At 39.9% G+C, this 18,870-nt stretch overlaps 1 protein-coding gene across 14 annotated transcripts in view; it reads left to right on the top strand.

Moving 5' to 3' along the window:
* The window catches only part of LDB2 (LIM domain binding 2), a 218,019-nt gene extending 199,864 nt beyond the window's left edge, over window positions 1–18,155 (top strand). For 3 of the 14 annotated variants that reach the window (XM_083832986.1, XM_083832985.1, XM_083832977.1), the window contains 3 exons: window positions 6,392–6,515; window positions 7,647–7,798; window positions 16,861–18,155. In XM_083832986.1, the coding sequence (XP_083689112.1) occupies window positions 6,392–6,515; window positions 7,647–7,798; window positions 16,861–17,091 (507 nt within the window). In that variant the 3' untranslated portion in view covers window positions 17,092–18,155. Of the gene's footprint in view, window positions 1–6,391; window positions 6,516–7,646; window positions 7,799–13,999; window positions 14,143–16,825 lie in introns of all 14 variants that reach the window. The other 11 variants (XM_083832987.1, XM_083832983.1, XM_083832988.1 and 8 more) reach the window with 9 other exon arrangements.
* Window positions 18,156–18,870: the final 715 nt, after the last annotated feature.

Consider the following 18,870-nt stretch of genomic DNA (forward strand, 5'->3'; position numbering starts at 1 on the left):
AAAACACTTACTTTGGCTTAAGGTGTATCATGTAGGGAAGGAGCATGGATATAGTTGATCCACTGAAATGCACTGATGGAAGAGACTTAAATTTGTCTTGACATACTGTGCATGAGCTTAGAACAAAGCAAAAGCAATCCCCTCCAGAAAAGCAAGTATGTAAAAAAAATAAAAAAATCATTTCTTGTGGTTCATAGAGATAAATAAATAAATAAATAAATAAATGATCTTCTCATTTATATCTCCGTGTTTTTAATGGAAATCAAAGATGTTTTTTAAGATGGAAATGTTCTGTATTCACATGTGATTCTTAAAAAACACAAGCTATTTTGAGCAGTGAATTGCAAGCCGGCCAGTGAAAGAAGCAGCAATATGTTCCTAGGAAATTTTCAGTCCTCCCTCTGTTCTGCAGAGGAATGATACTTACATTAATTTTGAAAAATAAGCATGAGCAGAGAAATTTAAACTCGGCTATAAGCCTTCCCGTTTTCTATTTCCAAGGAATGAACCATATTGAAGACTGCAGCAAAGCACTATTGTTTCAGTACCACACTGCAGGGAGTGCAGAGTACTTGACATTACCCCTGGCAGTCACACCTTCACCTACGGCTCTTCTACAGTGGCTGAAAAAATACCCACGGTGCATCCCCTGCCTCATTGCAGATAGATCAGTAACATATCATGGACCTCTGAAAATATGTATTTGTGGCTATCCATAAAACAGTGTGCAAAGACATCTCAGTTCTTTTCAGAGGTCCCATCCCACTGAAGTCAATGGGACCTTTCCCAGGAAAACGCTCTGGGGCCAGAACATCTATTCCCATCCCTGGATCTATTCTCTAGAACACGAGTAGGGTATGCAGAGGAAAGACTGCATCTCAGCATAGAAATAAAATGTTATTGTCTTCTGACTCGTTAGTTAATAACTCAGAATCTTTGTGGAGGAGAAAAAAAAAAAAGAGCTCGGAAAGAAAGCACTGAACCCCGTCAAGGCTGCACCATCTATTCCAGGTATACCTTCACTGTCAACATCCTTCCCGAACATCAGACAGTGACGAATACTCCCATTGAAATGTCTCTTGTCACTTCTATGAAGGGTTGTAAATCTCTATGAGCTGTGACTATTCAACAGTTTCCATAGTTTTCAAGTGATTAATATGGGCATTCAACCAGGAAAAGTTTCAAGCATCAAGGAGTTAAAAACTAAATTTTATGGAACTTCAGGGAAGGCTCATTGCCATTAGGTTCCTCACCGGTTTGTTTCAGAAAAACTGATGTAGCCTCATCATACGTTAACATTTTTAAGGGTCATCTACATGGAATTTCAGAAAATTCCATTTTTCGCTTACGGCTAGTGAAACTTTTGCTTTATATGGACAAAAGTGGTAATGATGGGAAGATGCAGTTCTCAAAAATTGCTTCTTTTGGTAGACTAGGGCTTGGCTGTCCAGCACCAAATATGTTTCCTTCTTTAAAGAAAGCGGCATGGGATTATAGCAGTCTCACCGCATAAGTATTGCAAGGCTCGAGTCCCACTGAATTCTCTTTAAAATGCAAAAGGCATTGAATGACTGAGACGATGCAGTTCTTTTGTGCTCTGTGGCATGGAAGCAGGGGGAGAGATTGTTAGCTGGGTCAGCTCTGCCACCTGCAGCTCGGAGCTGGCAGAACCGCAGCATCTTCACCAGGAGCGTATCAGTCCTTGACTATAGGAATTGTAGAAAGTCTGATGGAGACAAGAGGCTTCACTGAGAGGGTGTACAGAAATTAAATTACGGATAGAATACATAAGCTTCTGTATGCCATACAAAAATAAGGTAAAAGAGAGTTTTCACATTGGTCTTTCTCCTAATCCTCGCTGCTATCAGAACAGACTTCCATTCTCAGAACAGAATAGAAAACCAGCATCAGAACAACAGTCATAAAGCTGAATACAATCTCGGTGTGACTGTAGTGGTCCCAGAGCTGAGTCTGACCCTGTACTGCAGGCAGGTTTTGGCTCTGCTGATAACTGAAGTACTACAGGAAATTATTCTGTGGATCCATATTCTCGGAACCCTCTAACTCCTGTCTGCAATGCCTCCAGTATCTCCTCATATAACTTCCTTCCTAAAACACGCTCCTTTCTGAAACCTATAAATTCTAGTCTTCTCCTCCAAAAAAAAAAATAAAGTCATTAAAAAAATAAAATAAATCAAATCCTTCCAGATGTGTGCTTTACTAATGCAGAAAGCCATGTGCTTTATTATGTTCCCTACTTTCACTTCCCTGAGCCCCAAGGGTATAACATTACCATTTTCTCAAGTTGGATCTCAGCCCTGTAATTGATGAATTGGACATAGGATCCATATGGAACTCTATCAAAGTCGCTGACACTCTATACAATGCCAAAATGCATGCATATGTGTCCCAGTGGATGCTGGGCACCCAAGAACATGGACTTTTCAAGCCGATGACTTCTCTTGCTGTAAAGCGCTGTGGTCCGCAAATCCAGCTCAGTGCTATTCACAGTGAAACAGTGACGGTTCTGCAGCAGTGGTCAGACATCATGGTGATGAGTTCAAATAACAAAACATGACTGGAAACCAAATCTAATCACGTTGGGCTAATATGAGTAATGTCAAGATCTTTCAGGATGTTTTAGCACTGCAGAGGGAAAGTGTATCATCTGTTACGATACTCATCCTTCAGTGATTTAAAAGCCAAAGAAGCATATTTTTGCTATTAACTTTAGGCTTAGTTCAGTTGCCCAAGCACTTAAGACACCTTCTAGTGCCTGAAACATCCACACGGAGCCTTGTGTCCTTCTGGGACAGCAAGAGAGACCAGATGGCTCAGATACAGCACAGTCTATGGCATTTCAGCTGGCACTAGACCCCGTGTGCGGGCAAATGAGTCCCACCTTTTGTATTGTCTATATGTGGAGCATGGAAATGTCTAACTCGTGTCTTGTCAAGCACTGCTATTAAGGATTCTGGGTCCCTAGAAATGTGGAAATTATTTCTGTGATCATACACTGTCACTTCCCTGAAGTCTTTAAGGTATTTTCCTGGGTGACTGGTTTTGAGCTGTGAAGAAAATGCTTGAAGAAGAGATTGGTTTAGTTGGTGTTCTAAATATTGTTATTATAGTGCTACAGTAAAGGCTTGTATATTTTAATATTATACAATCCTTGAAAAATGTTAAAATAGATATTTTGAAAAGGAATCTTACAGACTGAGATGAGGTGGTCTGTGGGGAATAGGCAGTCGACACCTCGGGCTTCTTCTGTATGCAAATGAATGTAGGAGTATGTAAAACATTTTGTTAGCTTTGTTTTAAGGAGTCACTCTGTAAAATCGCACAGACAAACCTGTCTGCCAGTTACCCTGCTCACGAGTAGTTAAAGATGGCAGGTGGCAGATCTCAGGACATGGTCCTGGGCAAGCTGCTCGAGTCCCCTGCTTGAGCAGGGGGTTGAACCAAACGGCCTCCGGAGCTCCCTTCCAACCTCAGCCACTCTGTGATTCTGTGGTTTTGGCCAACCCATATATATAATGCATCTTCTCCCAGCATTTTTTGTCTAGCTCTTTGCAAAAAAACAAGATACAGATTGTCATTGGCAGATGCCTCAGACTTAAGGTAATTGGACCACGATCTTTTCCTCTTTCAGGGATTTGGTTTTGAGTCATGTTGGATTTCAAGTAGGTCTCGAAGGGCACAGAAAAAGACTGTGAGATTTAATATCAATCATCGTTAATCCAGTTCGTTTTACACTTGTGTCCAATTCTCATGAGCTAGATGAATTTAAAATGGACTCGTCACTACAGAGTGCAATGTCCTCCTGTTACGCGAGCATCTGACCTTATAATTTGCAGACTTCAGAGGGAGAAATTGGCTGAGAATTCCCCAGCCCCAGCACCAGAAGAGGAATTCACGCGAGCCTGTGCTGCTCCTAGATATCAAGAAGACGAGAGTGTCCCATGTCTCAGTGCAGGGGCCCCGCGCCTGTCACTTTGAATCCATGTGTGTGACCTCAGTCAGCCTTGCTGTGTTTTGGGTCCATATCCAACTTTAATCTTGGGTATGAAAGGAAGGAGATTATAGGTAGGCTTAGCACCAAGTTATCTACAGACTACAGTGACGGCGCAGTTCTTCACGGTGCACATTACAGCTTGTACACAATAGGAAGCATCTTTGCCAGATGATAAAGAAGAAACATTCTCTTTGTTGCCAACAATAAATATATACAGAGGAGTAAATGTGTCAGGAATAAAGTGTCCCTAAGGAAATCTTGGAAGACCCTACATGTATATTTACATACTTTTAGTCCCAGCAGCACTAGAGCTGTGCGAGTGTAGTGCTCTGCCCAGGCTAACTAGTTTGTTAAGAATTATTACAGCTATCTGTTTCATACTAGCTAGTATCTGTGCATAATGACATGATTTAGGCTGCCCTGCCAGAAACACAGATTTTTGAGAACCGAAGCAGTGGTGTAGATTATAATCACAAATTCCCCTGTCTCCCTCACACATGCACAAAACCTGAGCAAGTGCCTGCAGGTTTCAGAATAAATTGAAGAAGAACTCAAAATACAACATCTCTTTCACAGCACAAACTGGATCCTGTATGAGTTTCGGAACTTGATGCTCTTAATTTTTGGTAGAACGTTGAACCAGAGGAAAGGCTGAGCCCAGAGTGCACACTATGGTAGAAGCTCTCTGTCTATTAGATTACCTTGCAGATATTTGTGTACAAAAAATATATTTTAGAAGTCTATGTAAGAAAAAAGTCAATGACGCAATTGCAGATTCAATTTCTACAGCTGGAAAAAAAAATCCTCATTCTGAAGCTCTTCATTCTCCCTGCTGCTTTATGTTATCTTTGTTTTAACTGCTCTTAATGAAAGGCTCATCAGAAGATAGTGTCAATACATAATAATATTTAAATGCTGAATTCATCTTTAAGTCCTCACAGCAGCTCCCTTTTAGCTATTTTTCCTGCCTGCTCGGAATCTCTGTTTATATGAATGAGAGTAGAGCATGCATGGGGAGACTGGAACAAACATTGATCAGCTGTGCAGCCCAGAGAGAAGAATTTGCTTCATGCCTTACACGTTTGTAAAAGCATGGAAGGAAAACATCACCTGCTGAAATAAATCCAAGGCGCTCTGTCAGCAAGACCTACTAAGAATTCAGTAAAGGACTGTTGCACTCAGATCAAGAGTCACATTACGTTATGCCTGTCTGCAGTGCCCATTCTGAGCTCTAATAATTTGACCAACTTGTTGCCCTCCTCGTGTTGGTAAAAAGCCAAACCTTCCCTGCTTTCAAATGCAGTTCTGCTTTGAAAAGGGGCTCTAAAAATGACATGTGGGCTCCATGTTTGTTCTGTGTCAGCTATTTCCTTATCAAACGTGCTCAGTTAACAAGGAAGGAACCTCTTCCTCCTGTGTGCCAGCCCTGCAAATTTCAGGTGGAAGCCAGGGGTCAGTCTGGATTTTTCCTTCTTATGTAGGATGACCAAAAAACAAGGGTTCTGCAAACGAGGGTAAGCCCTCAGTTACATATGTGCAATACTGTCGTCTTCTGTGGCTTTGCATAAGGTTTAACTGACTGGAAATGTGGTGATAAACAGGAGGGAATAGAAACCAGCTCGCTCCGTTCTTTATGCTAGATCTGCTGTGCTAACAGGAGCAAAAAGCAGCGAACAGTGATTTTAATTATTAACTGAACAGATAGAAAATGTGTAAGAAGCAACTGTATTTGAAGAAGGGGTCTGCTTCAGAAATGTTCAGTTTCAACATAGTAGAGCATTCAAGCTGACAAGGAAAATAAAATGCTTTTTTCATGGACATGTCATTATACATGTGATGGGAAGAGAATGTATGGTCCTCATAACAAGAAGGGAACAAAATTATTTGAATTATTTTGCATGAAATAGAAAGATAAAAGTTTTTCTTTAAAGCCTTCATTCCTGAGAATTCTTCATTATGGGGTGCAGCAGGTCAGAAGATCACTATGTGTACATCTTGCTATACTGGAATGAGAAGCTGCTATGGGCATTTTATGATTTATTAATTCATCTTTACAGCTATGCCAATCAAGCATGACAGTTTTCTGCTCTTCTAAAACCTCTGCAGTCTGGAAGACCAGAGTTGAAGTTTACCCTATTTTTTAAAAAAATACCTAAGGTAGCAAATAGTGAGCAAAAGTTGTCTCAGATCAGAATTTTGATCCTGCAATCCCAATGCAGATTAAACTGAGCTGTAGGATAGGGTAAAAAAAATAAACAAATGATAGGTTAAAAAAAATAAAATAAAAAAGCTGAGGATATACTTTCCAGCTATGTAAATACTGATCAACTGAATCTTTGCTCGGTGAATTAATTCGATTTTGACTTTTTCTTCCAGTTGTGTGTAATACTGGAGCCAATGCAGGAACTGATGTCAAGACATAAAACTTACAATCTAAGTCCTCGAGACTGCTTGAAGACTTGCTTGTTTCAAAAATGGCAGAGAATGGTGGCCCCACCAGGTATGTTTGTTTTCTAGTATTTAATTTATTTTATAATTAAGTGAATATGGAAACAATGGGAAATTTTGGTGCAAATATACTTAAAAAGGAAAGTAATAAGAATTAACACTATTCCAAAATTAAGCTTGAAAATGATTCTGATTTTGCATTATTTCAGTCTGATGCAACACAATGTAAAGCAAGTTTTACAGATGTGCACATTCAAATGGATCCACTATGCATAGGACATAATTTAGTTCAAGAATACATGTAGATAGAATACAAAATGCCTACTGGCTCCATTAGAATTCATAGTTTGTGTAATTCAGCTTCCTGCTGTGATTCTGAAATTACAGCTACAATTCATAATTAATTGTCTTTGAGTCTAATATAATGTTATTTACAGGCCTGGACCTAATCTCCTTCCTCTTACCTGAAAATAATAATTCTCCCTTTTTTCATATTATTAAAGATTTGCATATTTAAGACTATTTACATGGATGCCCAGGCCAAGTTTTGCAAAGTACAACTGCTACCTTTGTTCTACTCCAATTTAGGACAAATTATGCAATTGCCCCAGTTTGGTCTAAGTTTGGAAGATTTGCAAATAGATGGCATTCAGCACTTTTTAATATGCTTCTTGGGAGTGTCAGTTTTAAAGATGAAGCCCACACCAGAGTTTGAAAAGAATTCTATGATATTTGTTGTATCACTGGCAGCAGTAGGGCAGAAAGCTGCCTGCCTTGTTCCATTGTCTCTGGCCGGCGCAGCTGAGGCTGTGATCTACATCAGAATAAGATCTGGATTTTTCTTTAGCAAAACCTTCAGCAAGTTACACAGCCCCTTTTAACATCATGATAATTACCATGATGTACCCATTGGTAAAATGCTTTCATATATCTTTATAGATAATCTGGGAGAATAAACTTCATTAGTCCATTATATAAAATTGAATGCAGATTCCACTGGTTTGGTTCCAAATAGTATTCCAAGGTTCATATATTAAATCTGAACTAACTACTACTACTAGTAGTAAACTTACGAATGTAAAACTAGATGAAAAAAGTATTTCAACACTTCTGCTTGTGGTTCATTTTAGCACACACTTTACAACATCTTCCATTTTCTTTGCTTCTCACCATTTTACTGCAGCAGAACCCACAAGACAACCGACAACCAAACGGAGAAAAAGGAAAAATTCTACCAGCAGCACTTCGAACAGCAGTGCTGGGAACAACGCAAACAGCACCAACAGCAAGAAAAAGTCAGCCGCTGCAAACCTGAGTCTATCAAGTCAGGTACCTGTAAGTCTCACTTTCCTTTTAGGCCCCAATCACTTACAGTGCTTTAATTCTTTCCTTGTAAAGAAGGTGCATTCTTGAGCCTAAACTATAACAAGCAAAAGGCGGCCTTGCACACACAGTATGCCGTGGAAGCTGGGGAATTAGTGGGGAGATGTGAAGAAGCCATTCTGCAGTGCAGCTTTAATGATCCACCCTGATGCAGGGCTACCTTGAGGAACAGATGTGATTTTTTTTAAGGCTGAGGCCAGCTCGCCAATGGGACTCTTTCCGCTGGTGATGGGACTCAGACTGGGCCCCATGTGTTCAGATGTAGCACGAGCACTCAGAGTGTCTTGCAGACATCCAAAACCCCAGTGCTCTGTCGGCGTGAACCCCTATGGAGCAGGGTTGCCACACCTGAGCAGACCACTTGGCTCGCTACATTAGTACCTTATCGCTAATCGGTGCTGGGTTCGGGTGCTCCAGTGGACAAGGTTATGAGTTACCTTGCTTGCAGAGTTTATCTCGTTCTCAAACCACTCCATTTGCACAGGGTAGATCCCTTGGAATATGGGTCTCAGTTTATTCACCTCACTAGCTGTAACTGTTGGCGTCCTAATTATATAGGGAAACACCAAATCATTTCTAGAACTCCACCAGCATTTTAATAATGTCACATTTATTGCCTTAGTCATGATATAGGGGTAATGTGACCCCAAATTGTGACAAAGTATGCCTTAGTCAATAAGGAGATAGCTCATGCATTTTAAAGTTGGGGAAATTAATTTGATATTATAGGAACTATAAAGTGGTATCTTGGGAATAACATGCAGGGATTTTTATTGGATTTCTGATCAGCAGATAGGAAAGGGCTATGTCTCTTCTGAAGCCTGACAAAGAATATAGGCCTTTTGTTAGCACAAAGCAGACACTTCCTAGAAAGCTTGAATACTCATAAAAAAGAGGAGTAGACTAACACCAGTGAAATGAAATGAAATGAAATGAAGATTTTTGTTTAGCAACTGAGTCAGCAATCCACTAGCTTACAGCAGCTTTGGGCTTCAGTACATTAAACTCATATTTTCTCCTTGTCATATTAAAATTTTCACGTGGCTCCCATCCCTGGAGTCAGATTCTTTCCCTAATATAGTCATCTCTGGGCTTTTCTGGCAGCACGAAGCAGTCAGAAGGCCAGCTACCTGATCCCCTGGTGGCAGAGACCACTCTGCCTCTCTGATTGTGTCTGCCAGAAAACCCCTTGGATCAATAATCAACCACACATATGAAAAAACAGCAATTAGGCGTAAAACTGAGCAACCAGCTAGTTCCCTGCTGCCTCCAAGTTTAAAAGACAGTAAGATCACTGTATCTCAGCCGCTCCCTGCCCTGAGTTCAGTTCGGCAGGACCAGAGTCTGACCCCCTGCCCCTCTGAAGCCTGCTCCTCCCTGGAGAGATGTTGACTTTTGTTGGCTTCAGTGGTAGCCGCGTGTGCTCGTACGTTTGAGTGTAATTGGGCCCTCTGATAGTTACCTGTCACTCCCACTGATACTCAGGCTGACTTCAGGAACTCAGAGGCTATTCCTGACAGACGGTAGTCAAGACTGCTCTTCCTGATGGGGATAATAGTTGAGCATCTGAGACATCACGGTGAAGTTTATCATGGTATGAGGGATGGATTTTTAGTCTTCATTGACTTTCAGGATGCTACGTAGCTATTTTTTTTCGATACTGTTTGCTTTCTGTACCAGAGTAGCAAGATGGTCCAAACTCTTCTTTTATGGAGGATCAGGTTTCTTTTTTAGGACCCTTCTCTTTTCACTCTGAACAGTGGAAAATGGTTAGCTGTTCAATTTGACATACTAACAGTTCTCCCCATCTTCCCGAAGGCAAAGATAGCAAACCAGATGGAACTGATGGTTGGGCCATCCTGTAGGATAGACAGAACTCAAAATAATTTTAGCAGTAAGATATTTTGGTGTAAAACTATTCAACACTTTTCAGTTAAATAGAGAAATGTTACTGTGTTTATTCAAAATTATGCATTTCTGACGTGGTCCTTCTTATTACAGACATGCCACTGCTTTCTGAAGTTAGTGGCAGGTAGCAGTAACTTGCCTTCTGTTTCTTTCTCTTAACTTTACCTCAGTGAATCAGTCAGTAGATAATGTCAGATTTTCTTTATATGCAATAGAAGACAAGATACCTTCAAACACAATATGAGAGTTTTCTCAGTTTCCCACTATTAAAAGCTTCATTCAGCCACAGAGCTTTCTGTGAATGGGTCTTTCCTGCTCGGTAGAAAAAAACTTCTGAAATCATTGATTTTCCATGTTAAAATCATTCTTTCCATTATTATTAGAGAAGGGGAACAAAACCACTGCATCTTCTGTCCAGATGACTTGCATAAGCCAAGATAGTTCCAGTTCCGTTTTTTCCATCGTCTTTGCTGGAGACCCCCACCAATGGGCTCACATTCATACCAAACCTGCATTAATATAAAGTCATGTACTCCAGATGCAAGCTTCCTCTTGTTCTCCAGTGGTTTCTTCCCAGCCAGCAAAGACAACCAGACAACCTCTCCACCATAACAGAGTCTAAATTCCTGTCACTTCTATGCTTCTATATTGTTTTCTCTTTGATAGTAAATTAATCCTGGTTATAGAACGTTTCCATGGCCTCTACTCTATGTAATGTTTCTTGGTTTAGGATATTAGTAATTATTCAGTTTTGCTGCTACAGTAATGCTGTGTACACTCTGGCAAATATGTGAACTTACCATAACCCTCATCCGCTTTTCTCACCCACACCATTAGCTTCTGTTTGTGTAATGAGGTCTTCATGTCTGGAGAGGCAAATTTTCCACTTTCAAGAAAGCAGCTGGAGTACTGTCAGCTATGACAAAGTTTGAAACTTCTGAAATATTTCTCATTTTCCCCATAGTCCCTTCCAGATCTTCAGATAAATACACGGTGCTAAGCAAAGTTAGATCAATGAGATGAAATGGTGTTTGTCACATACACATGCTTCTTCATTAATAGGAGGTTGTGCCGTTCCCTCTACCTGAGTATTTTCTGATCAGTTCTTCAGGCAGGGACAGTACTGACAATAGAGATCCAAGCCCAGAAAGTAAAATGTTGTTGTATTTCCATGCATGGGTCAGGTTAGTACTGCACCCTGAAGTTCAGCTGCTGAAACCTAATCAATCAGTATCATTTGTACCCTTTGTGTTACCTTAAATTTATTAGCACTTTGAGTGTGCTGACACGTTCTGATACATCTTTAATGACACAGTCTTCAAAAGCATCCTAAGGGGCTCTGTCAGTGGGTGGGTATGCATCTTCCCTCTCATCAGTAATTTGAACAGGGTCACCCTCATGCTGTCCTTATGTTTCTAGCTGTTTTTTAATACTTCCACAGCTCTGCTAAATAAAATACAAAGTTTTGCCCGTCTGATGGTTACTTGCACTTTGTTACACTCATTTTCCCTTATGTATATTTCCCATCTTCTATGATTCTGTTAATTCTCATGCTACTGGTTACAGACCTTCATCATCTCCTATTATCAATAGGACTCTTCCTGTCCAAGTCCCTTGTTTAACACTTTTCCTTCATTATTGCGAGCTTTCTTAAAACAAGTTACTGGTAAGTAACTACCAGTTACTGGTAAGTAACTGGTTTTTCAGTTATTCAGTGATTCTTTTGACTGGAATCTATTGATGCTGAGGCAACGTGCTGCAATGGGTTGGAAGCAGAACTAAATGCCACTGAAGCCTCCCCAACAGCACAAATAGAAAGATATTTTTCTCACCTGAAGTTTGCTTCTCTCAGGCTTTCATTGGTGCAGGCAGAATACTTCCACAAATGCATTGGGTTTTGTTTAGTGTGTAAAGAAAGTTGACAAAACAGGGACAAAGAAACTGTAGTCCACTCAGATGTCTTAGTCTCAGCAGATTCCAGTCATTCCAGTCAGATTTGTTCATGATCTTCATCTTGTCTGGTCTTTGGAAGAAACGTTAACCCATTGTGCAGAAACCAGGATTACCAATTTCCTCTTTCCTCCAAAGAGCAAAGATGGGCAAGACTCCTTCCACAAGGGTGACAGAAAACTTGTCTTTCTCATGTTAGCTTTCCTATGATTTCAAAGTAAGTTAGTTATCTAATTTGGGTGTGTCATCATTTATCATTTACACATTACTAATTTCCTCTGATATTTGAAGCTAGTTGCAGTGTTCTTCCATGCCTTTGCTCAGGTTTCAAGCCTCTTCACAGGCTGAGATATGATATCTTTGCTTTTTTTATTATTATTATTATGTTTCAAATAATATTGTCTTGCAAAACCAAGCCTTCGTTTGTAGACTGGTGACCTGTAATCTGTGGATTATAGGTGTAAGCAAGACGATCAAAAGTGGTTAATACAGCCATATCACTTAAAAATCACTTTCAGTTAAGTTTAGTGAAAACAGTCCACATTGATCTATTTTAATCTATTTGAATTTGGAAATTTGACAACAATGCACAATTCTCACAAACTCTTAAGAACCTCTACGCTGCTCCCAGTCATAACTGTAGAAACTAACAGGTGGATTTTGCTTTTATTTACTAATGAAGATCTTGTTGAGTGTAATACTGTAGACATGAGCTCAGTGAAATATCATTTGTGTTGGAAAGAATAAAGCATCACTACATGCCACTAAGTAAATCAAATGTTCTTTGTTATATCCAGAGTCTTAATTAGAGCCTCCTTGCACTCTTTAAATGAGTTATATACCTCAATAGTCTCAATTTCTCTTTGTAGTTCTTTTTAAGCTCCTCAAAAGCCAAATCCATAAATAAACCTGCTGATGTGGGAGGGAGCAATACAATCTCTTACGTGTTTCAGAAACAGGGAGCAGGTTTAGGTGTTTTGTAATAGATGTTGTAGTACCAGAGCTACGGTTCCAGGGCTAGAAGATTAGTGTCAGAAATTATCCCCAAGTCTCAGAACAGTGCAATGCAGAATCTAAAATTTAGCCTTAAGGAGATGAGAGTGAGCAAATTGGTTTCCAGTTGTTGCGCTTTACGAAAAATGTACCAAACAAGACCAGCACGTCAAGTTAACAGAGAGGACTGTGATGAGATGTGAAAGATAACCATTTTCTTCTAGAAAGTGTTTACTCTGAAACCTAATTAAAATGTCAGTTCTGTTTCTACAGATCATTTCAGCACAAATGTCAGTCTGACGTTTTTTCTTGGAGGTAGTGACCATTACTGCAGAGGGCAGCAATGGGGCTCTAAGTCGTTAATATTTTTTGTGGCAAGGAGTTATGAAGTCAATTATTAAAACAATCACAACTAACACAATTCTGTAAGAAGGATGGAGGAGATACCCTTCTTCTTTTGACTTAGCACTTCCAGGTGTGCAGGCTGCTAAAACTAGTGCAACTTTCTGTTCTTGAAGTATGAGGCTTGTTTGAAACATTTACTTGATAGTTTCAGGCATTTTTTAATTATCTCAGGCCTGTGAAGCACTGCTTGTGTACTTCTGGGGACAGTGACACCTACATATTAACAAAGCAAATTAATAGCAAAGCAAAATAAAATAACAAAGCAAAGATGGAAGGCATAGGTATGGGGATTTTTACATGGCCCACACTTTTTTTTTACACTTTCTTACCTCCACACACCAGTAAGATATTGATTAGACACAGGATGATCTTTAAAATCCCACGTTAAAAAGTCTAGTTCCTATAACTGGGTATAGCAGAGCTAAACTTTGAGGCTAGGTATAAAACAGATGAAGCCTGAGAAATGACCGGTCTGTTAAATAGAAGTGCTTGCATTTGGGTTGTGTATGAAGTGATCTCTGTGTGTAGTTTATATGCATCAATTTAAGTTTGGATGGCAATTAGGGATATTGCAGGATGAAAGGTATGATATACATGAAAGCTGCTTTTGTGGTTATATTATTAAATAATACATTTCTATCACATAATGTAAAACATCCACTGCTTTATTTACAGGGCTTCACTGCAACCATATTTTACTATCATGAGACATTCCTTCACCAAAAATGTTGTTTCTAATCACAGAGTAAATTAATAAGATTGAGTGACTACAGTCTAAATCTTTTTTAAACTAATCTAGTCAAATATGTGCTACCATAACTAGGCCATAGCAGTATATGCTGCCGTGCAAGAGACTAGGGTTTAATTCTTGGATTCTGCTTCTCACTCCATGAGCAGGAGCTAGGAGCACTCCAGAGCTGCAGCCTCAACCCTGGGAGGGATGGAGCCTTGTGTCATTCAACAGCAGTGACCCCCACTGGCCAATTTAAGGAGAAGCATTGAGGGGCTCTAAAAGGAGTCACTTCCAGTCCTCCTCAGAGGTTGGTGGTCATTGCACGGGAATTAGTGAGTGGAGGTTCAATGGGGTGCACTCGGTGGGGTCTTCAGCTTTTCAGTCTGAGGAGCAGAATCCTCTCCGGGGAGGAACCAGCATGTGCGCTTCCTGAGACAGTATTTTTGCCTGACATAACTCTAAGCAGCAGGATTGTCAAGAATATATTATATACACTTTTAAATGTCCTGTAACTAATGCTGTGATATCTATCTCTTAAATAGAATGAGGGAAAACTCCACTAACCTCAATATAATTATAGTTTAATTCCCAGAGAGAGAGAGAGAGAGAGACTCGGTGTCATGGAGAGAAACATAAGTGCAAACTGTCCTCTCAGTGGGTGTCATTAAATTAAAGGAATAATATTCGAGAAGAGTCGGAGAAATTAGAGAGGGAAAGACTTACATGGTCATTGAGCATCTCCCCACTGATGCACGAATGTTCCCTGCCACAGATTGAGTTTTTTCCCTGTCCACTGTTAGGTGACCGGAGCAGCAAAGCTAGCACTTTCCATTGGGGTCATTAATCCTCAGTCTGTAGTTCTCAGCAACAGGAATGTTGTCTTATCAGTGGGGGTTACATTTTCGGTTCCTTAATGGCATCTTAGTACCCTAGCACTTCGGAGTGGCCTAAAGCGATACTCTTCCTTTCAGCACTAGCAGCTATTAAGCATATTTACCCCTCCCAATCATTTGGACGATGCAATACATGTTTAATTCTTTTCCATGGCCTCCTCCCCAGCCAGCTGCTCTAGCCCCATAGCTATTTTTGATGCACTTCTCTAAGTCTCATCCAAGTCGCTGACCTCTTCCAGCACACAGAACTTGAGGCAGCATCAGGGGTCCGTACTCAAGAGCACTGAAGTTAAAGGAACTGTTGTCCCCTCGGTCTGTGACTCTGTATTGCACTCACTGTGGTCCTTTTTGCCTGACGTATCGCTGCACGCTCCCATCCAGTTTGCTGTCCTCTGCCAGGTTTCTCTTGTCGTTAATGCTCTCGCAATGCAGTGGGGTCAGGTCTGTTTCAGCAGTGCACGCTATAAGTTTTCTGCTGTTTAGGGGGATGAAATGAATTAGAATAAACCTTTGGTTACAAAACACCTTTGTCTTTTAAACTTCTGGGTTGCAAAGCTATGCGTGAGTTTGATTTAACAGTCTTTTTTGGGTATGTGGAGTAACAAAACGTAGAGAATGCAAAGAAGAAATCATGTAGCAGTATCCATCTACTCAAAATTTTTCACATAGCACAGGCTGAAAATGCGATAAAAACATTCTTCTGTAGCATGTCAGCCTTTGCTAAGGGATATCAAGATACAGTGTAAATAGAGGCAGTAATTTGTGTTGTTTCATGGGGAACGAAGTACATATCAGATTAAAAAGAAACAACAACACCTAATTATATGCAAACACTTGTCTTCTGTTTGCTTTTTACAAATGCTTTTACATTCATAAGGAGGAACAGATCCTTTAAAATACGAATCTGTTGTTCTCTAGGATTCTGTGAAGGGCTTGTTAAATCAGCAGTTACAAAGCTAGACATCTGGAGTTACTGCACTTTTACCAAACGTTACCTGATGCCCTGCCACCTGAGCTGCATGAAAAGATGCATCCCACATACTTCTCGTAGTGGTTAGCACAGCAGCCTGATTTTCCGTTGAACAGAGAGAACAAGAGAGCTCTCTGGCTTTGCACCTTTGCTTTCCAATCTCAAGTTTGCACCTTTCTATCCCATGCTGGTTAGGTTTTTTGCAGCAAATCTGTGATGCACTGGCGTACAGTAGGCGGTTTACTTGTTTTCATGGAAGGACAATTTGTACTTAAAGTAGTGATTAGATGAATTCTTTCTTTCTTGCATGCTTCAGTTTTTGATGACTACTAGCTTCATCAGTGTAATTATAATTAGCACTCTTCATCTTCCTTTTACGGTACCAGCTGGACAGATTGGTCCTCTTACTGCACAGATTGGCGGCAGGGTTGCCTACATGGAGTTAGGTGACAGGCACCATGAAATAACAGATGGTAAATTCAGGGCTTGTTGGCAATCAGCAGGTTTTTGCTAATGACTTAATTAGCTATGCAAATTGTCAAATCAGTGTGAACATTGTTTTTATCGAAAACTTTACCTAAATTAATTACCATAATTAAGTAGCAGAATGTCAAGTATATTGGATGCGTAAAAGGGCTTGGCTGGCTAAGGATAAGAGAGTTACCATCTTTATTAGAGTGCTGTGCTCCACATTTGAAAAGTCTGAGGATAAGAAATGTGGTTTCTTTTAAACTAGTTTTAAAATACGCATATCACAGAGTTGCAACTGAGAGGCACCCTGGTGCCTTTTCATATGGCTCAGGAAAGAAAGCCTGGATAAAGGCTGAATATCTCAAGCAGGAGTTTAAGGCAGTTTCAGAGCCTGCTTGTTTTAAAAAATAATAAAATTAAAAAAAAAAAAATCAGCCTACCTGCTTTTCAGTTCTGGGGTATTTGAGATCCAGAGCCATGAGCATGCTGCTAGAGAGATGAGTTACAGTTTTTCATTTAAATTAGAAGTGAAATGTAAGCCTGTCTCCTGGTTCCTACTACGCAGGAACTTTTAACTCTGTTGTTCAAATATCACAAACTTAAAAGATGCAAGTTCTCTAACATAATTTTTTTAAGTTGATTTTTTCTCTCTCAAGGTTTCCATATAACAAATATTGGGTGCTGTTCACAGGATGTGATGGTGGTAGGAGAACCAACTCTGATGGGAGGCGAATTTGGGGATGAAGACGAAAGGCTTATCACTAGATTAGAGAATACACAGTATGATGCAGCAAATGGCATGGATGATGAAGAAGATTTCAACAATTCACCTGCACTGGGAAATAACAGCCCGTGGAACAGCAAACCTCCTGCTAACCAGGAGACTAAATCTGAAAACCCCACACCACAAGCTTCCCAATAGGTTATTCTGCAGCAGTAGCCACTGCGATGTACGTCAGTGGGTTACTAATTACTGTTTCACAACATTCGTGGAAAAAAAAAAGAAAATAAAATAAAAACCTTTCAATGGATACAGTATCTATTTCTAAACTAAAGCTATCTGATTTTTTTTAATTAGGGAAAAATCTTTTATAAGCTTCCCTATACATTTCTTGGAAGCTTTCACATACAACATGATACTGGCACTGACCTCAATTAAAATAATTGAAAATTAAATAGCATCTCATGGCAAATCTCTGACAATGCATTCTATTGGAGGGGTTGTTTTTTTCCTCATCAAACAATGGCCATATTTTAACAAGTCATCAGTGCTCAGGATCTCATTAACGCAACTATGTAAAACTTTTTACAATTGTAATATATTTTCTGCTTTTCAACTTGCACCTGAAATTTCTTGTTTCAGAAAAAAAAAATATTAAAAAACACAGCTTTTAAGGAAAAGTAATTTAAAGTAACTTTTGTTCTTTCTTTAACTTTTCTTTCATTGGTTAATCTTTTAAAGGATCCAGCATTTTTAATTTACATTTAGCTGATGCCAGTAGATACTCTTTCCATCATTTAATAAAAATGCTGAAACAAGAAATGTCTTTTTTTCATCAAAGACATGAGAAATATTTTTATGTGGAAAAAGACACCCAGTCCTATGAGAGTTTATGCTTTGTAAAATTGCTGTTGATCCAGATATTTTAAAGCCATGTAATCCATTAACTTTGTGGGCAGCTTAATAAATCTAAAACTTTTGTGTTTTTATTATTGTATCTGAGTTGGCTTTGTTGTTATTTCTTTTCATAGTATATTTCTTGTATAATATTTTTGTAAAGCCCTCAAACCATTTTTTTTTTTACTTTTTTCCCCCTGATTCTGGTGTATTTATGTGAAACTTTATAAAAGAAACTAATTTTTTCATTTACATATTAATATGTTCAACTCATCATGTAAAGACACAGTGAGTCAGTGTGTTATATAATACAACTGTATTTTATGTATGCTTTGCCAATAAGTGTGCCAATAAACTGTGTTAACAAATGTGCTCTTATATCCTGCATTTAGTTCCTTGCGTGCCAAAGTCATACGCCCATGTGCATGATCATGCACCAGGAATTTTTGGAATTGGTGTTTCACTGAATCGCAACCTTTTTCCAGAAAAAAAGGACGGGCTCGAGTTTAGGTGCGAACTGCCTGGAGCTCAATTTGGTTAGCTGCTCTTTTTTTAACATTAATGACGTGTAACACCACAGGTCAGGAACAGCAGCGAGAGCCACGCACAAGGGAGAGCGGGGCATCCAGCAGGAGCACCTCCATCCTGAACTTTGCACCCCTCGCCTTCCAGGGCCGGGGTTATCAGAGCAGGGATTTCCACTCTGCTGAATTCTGTCCGATAGCTTCACAACGAATCCCTCAGCTGGGGCTGAGAGGATTTAAAAAAATTCTGCTTTCTTTCCTTTGCTATGAAACCAATCGTTCGTGGGAGCAAGTCTCTAAAGCAAGATCTCTGGGCTGGTGCAGCCTGCTCTGAATACAGCCTGGCGTGCACAGCCCCTCGGCTAAGCTGGGAGGCACAGGGGGCACGTGCCCTCATCCCCATAAAGCTGAGAAGTCCTGCGAGGGGCACCCCGCGGGTGACATAACGTATACAGGGAGGGCAACCACCGACACAGATTGCTGAAGGTACGTGATCCAGCCCTTTGTGCAGGGTAGTGATGTGTTGCTTATAAGTAATGCTATACTTTTAATATTACAG

The sequence above is a fragment of the Anser anser genome, assembly GCF_964211835.1.
Source record: "Anser anser genome assembly, chromosome: 4".
In the NCBI taxonomy this organism is placed as follows: domain Eukaryota; kingdom Metazoa; phylum Chordata; class Aves; order Anseriformes; family Anatidae; genus Anser; species Anser anser.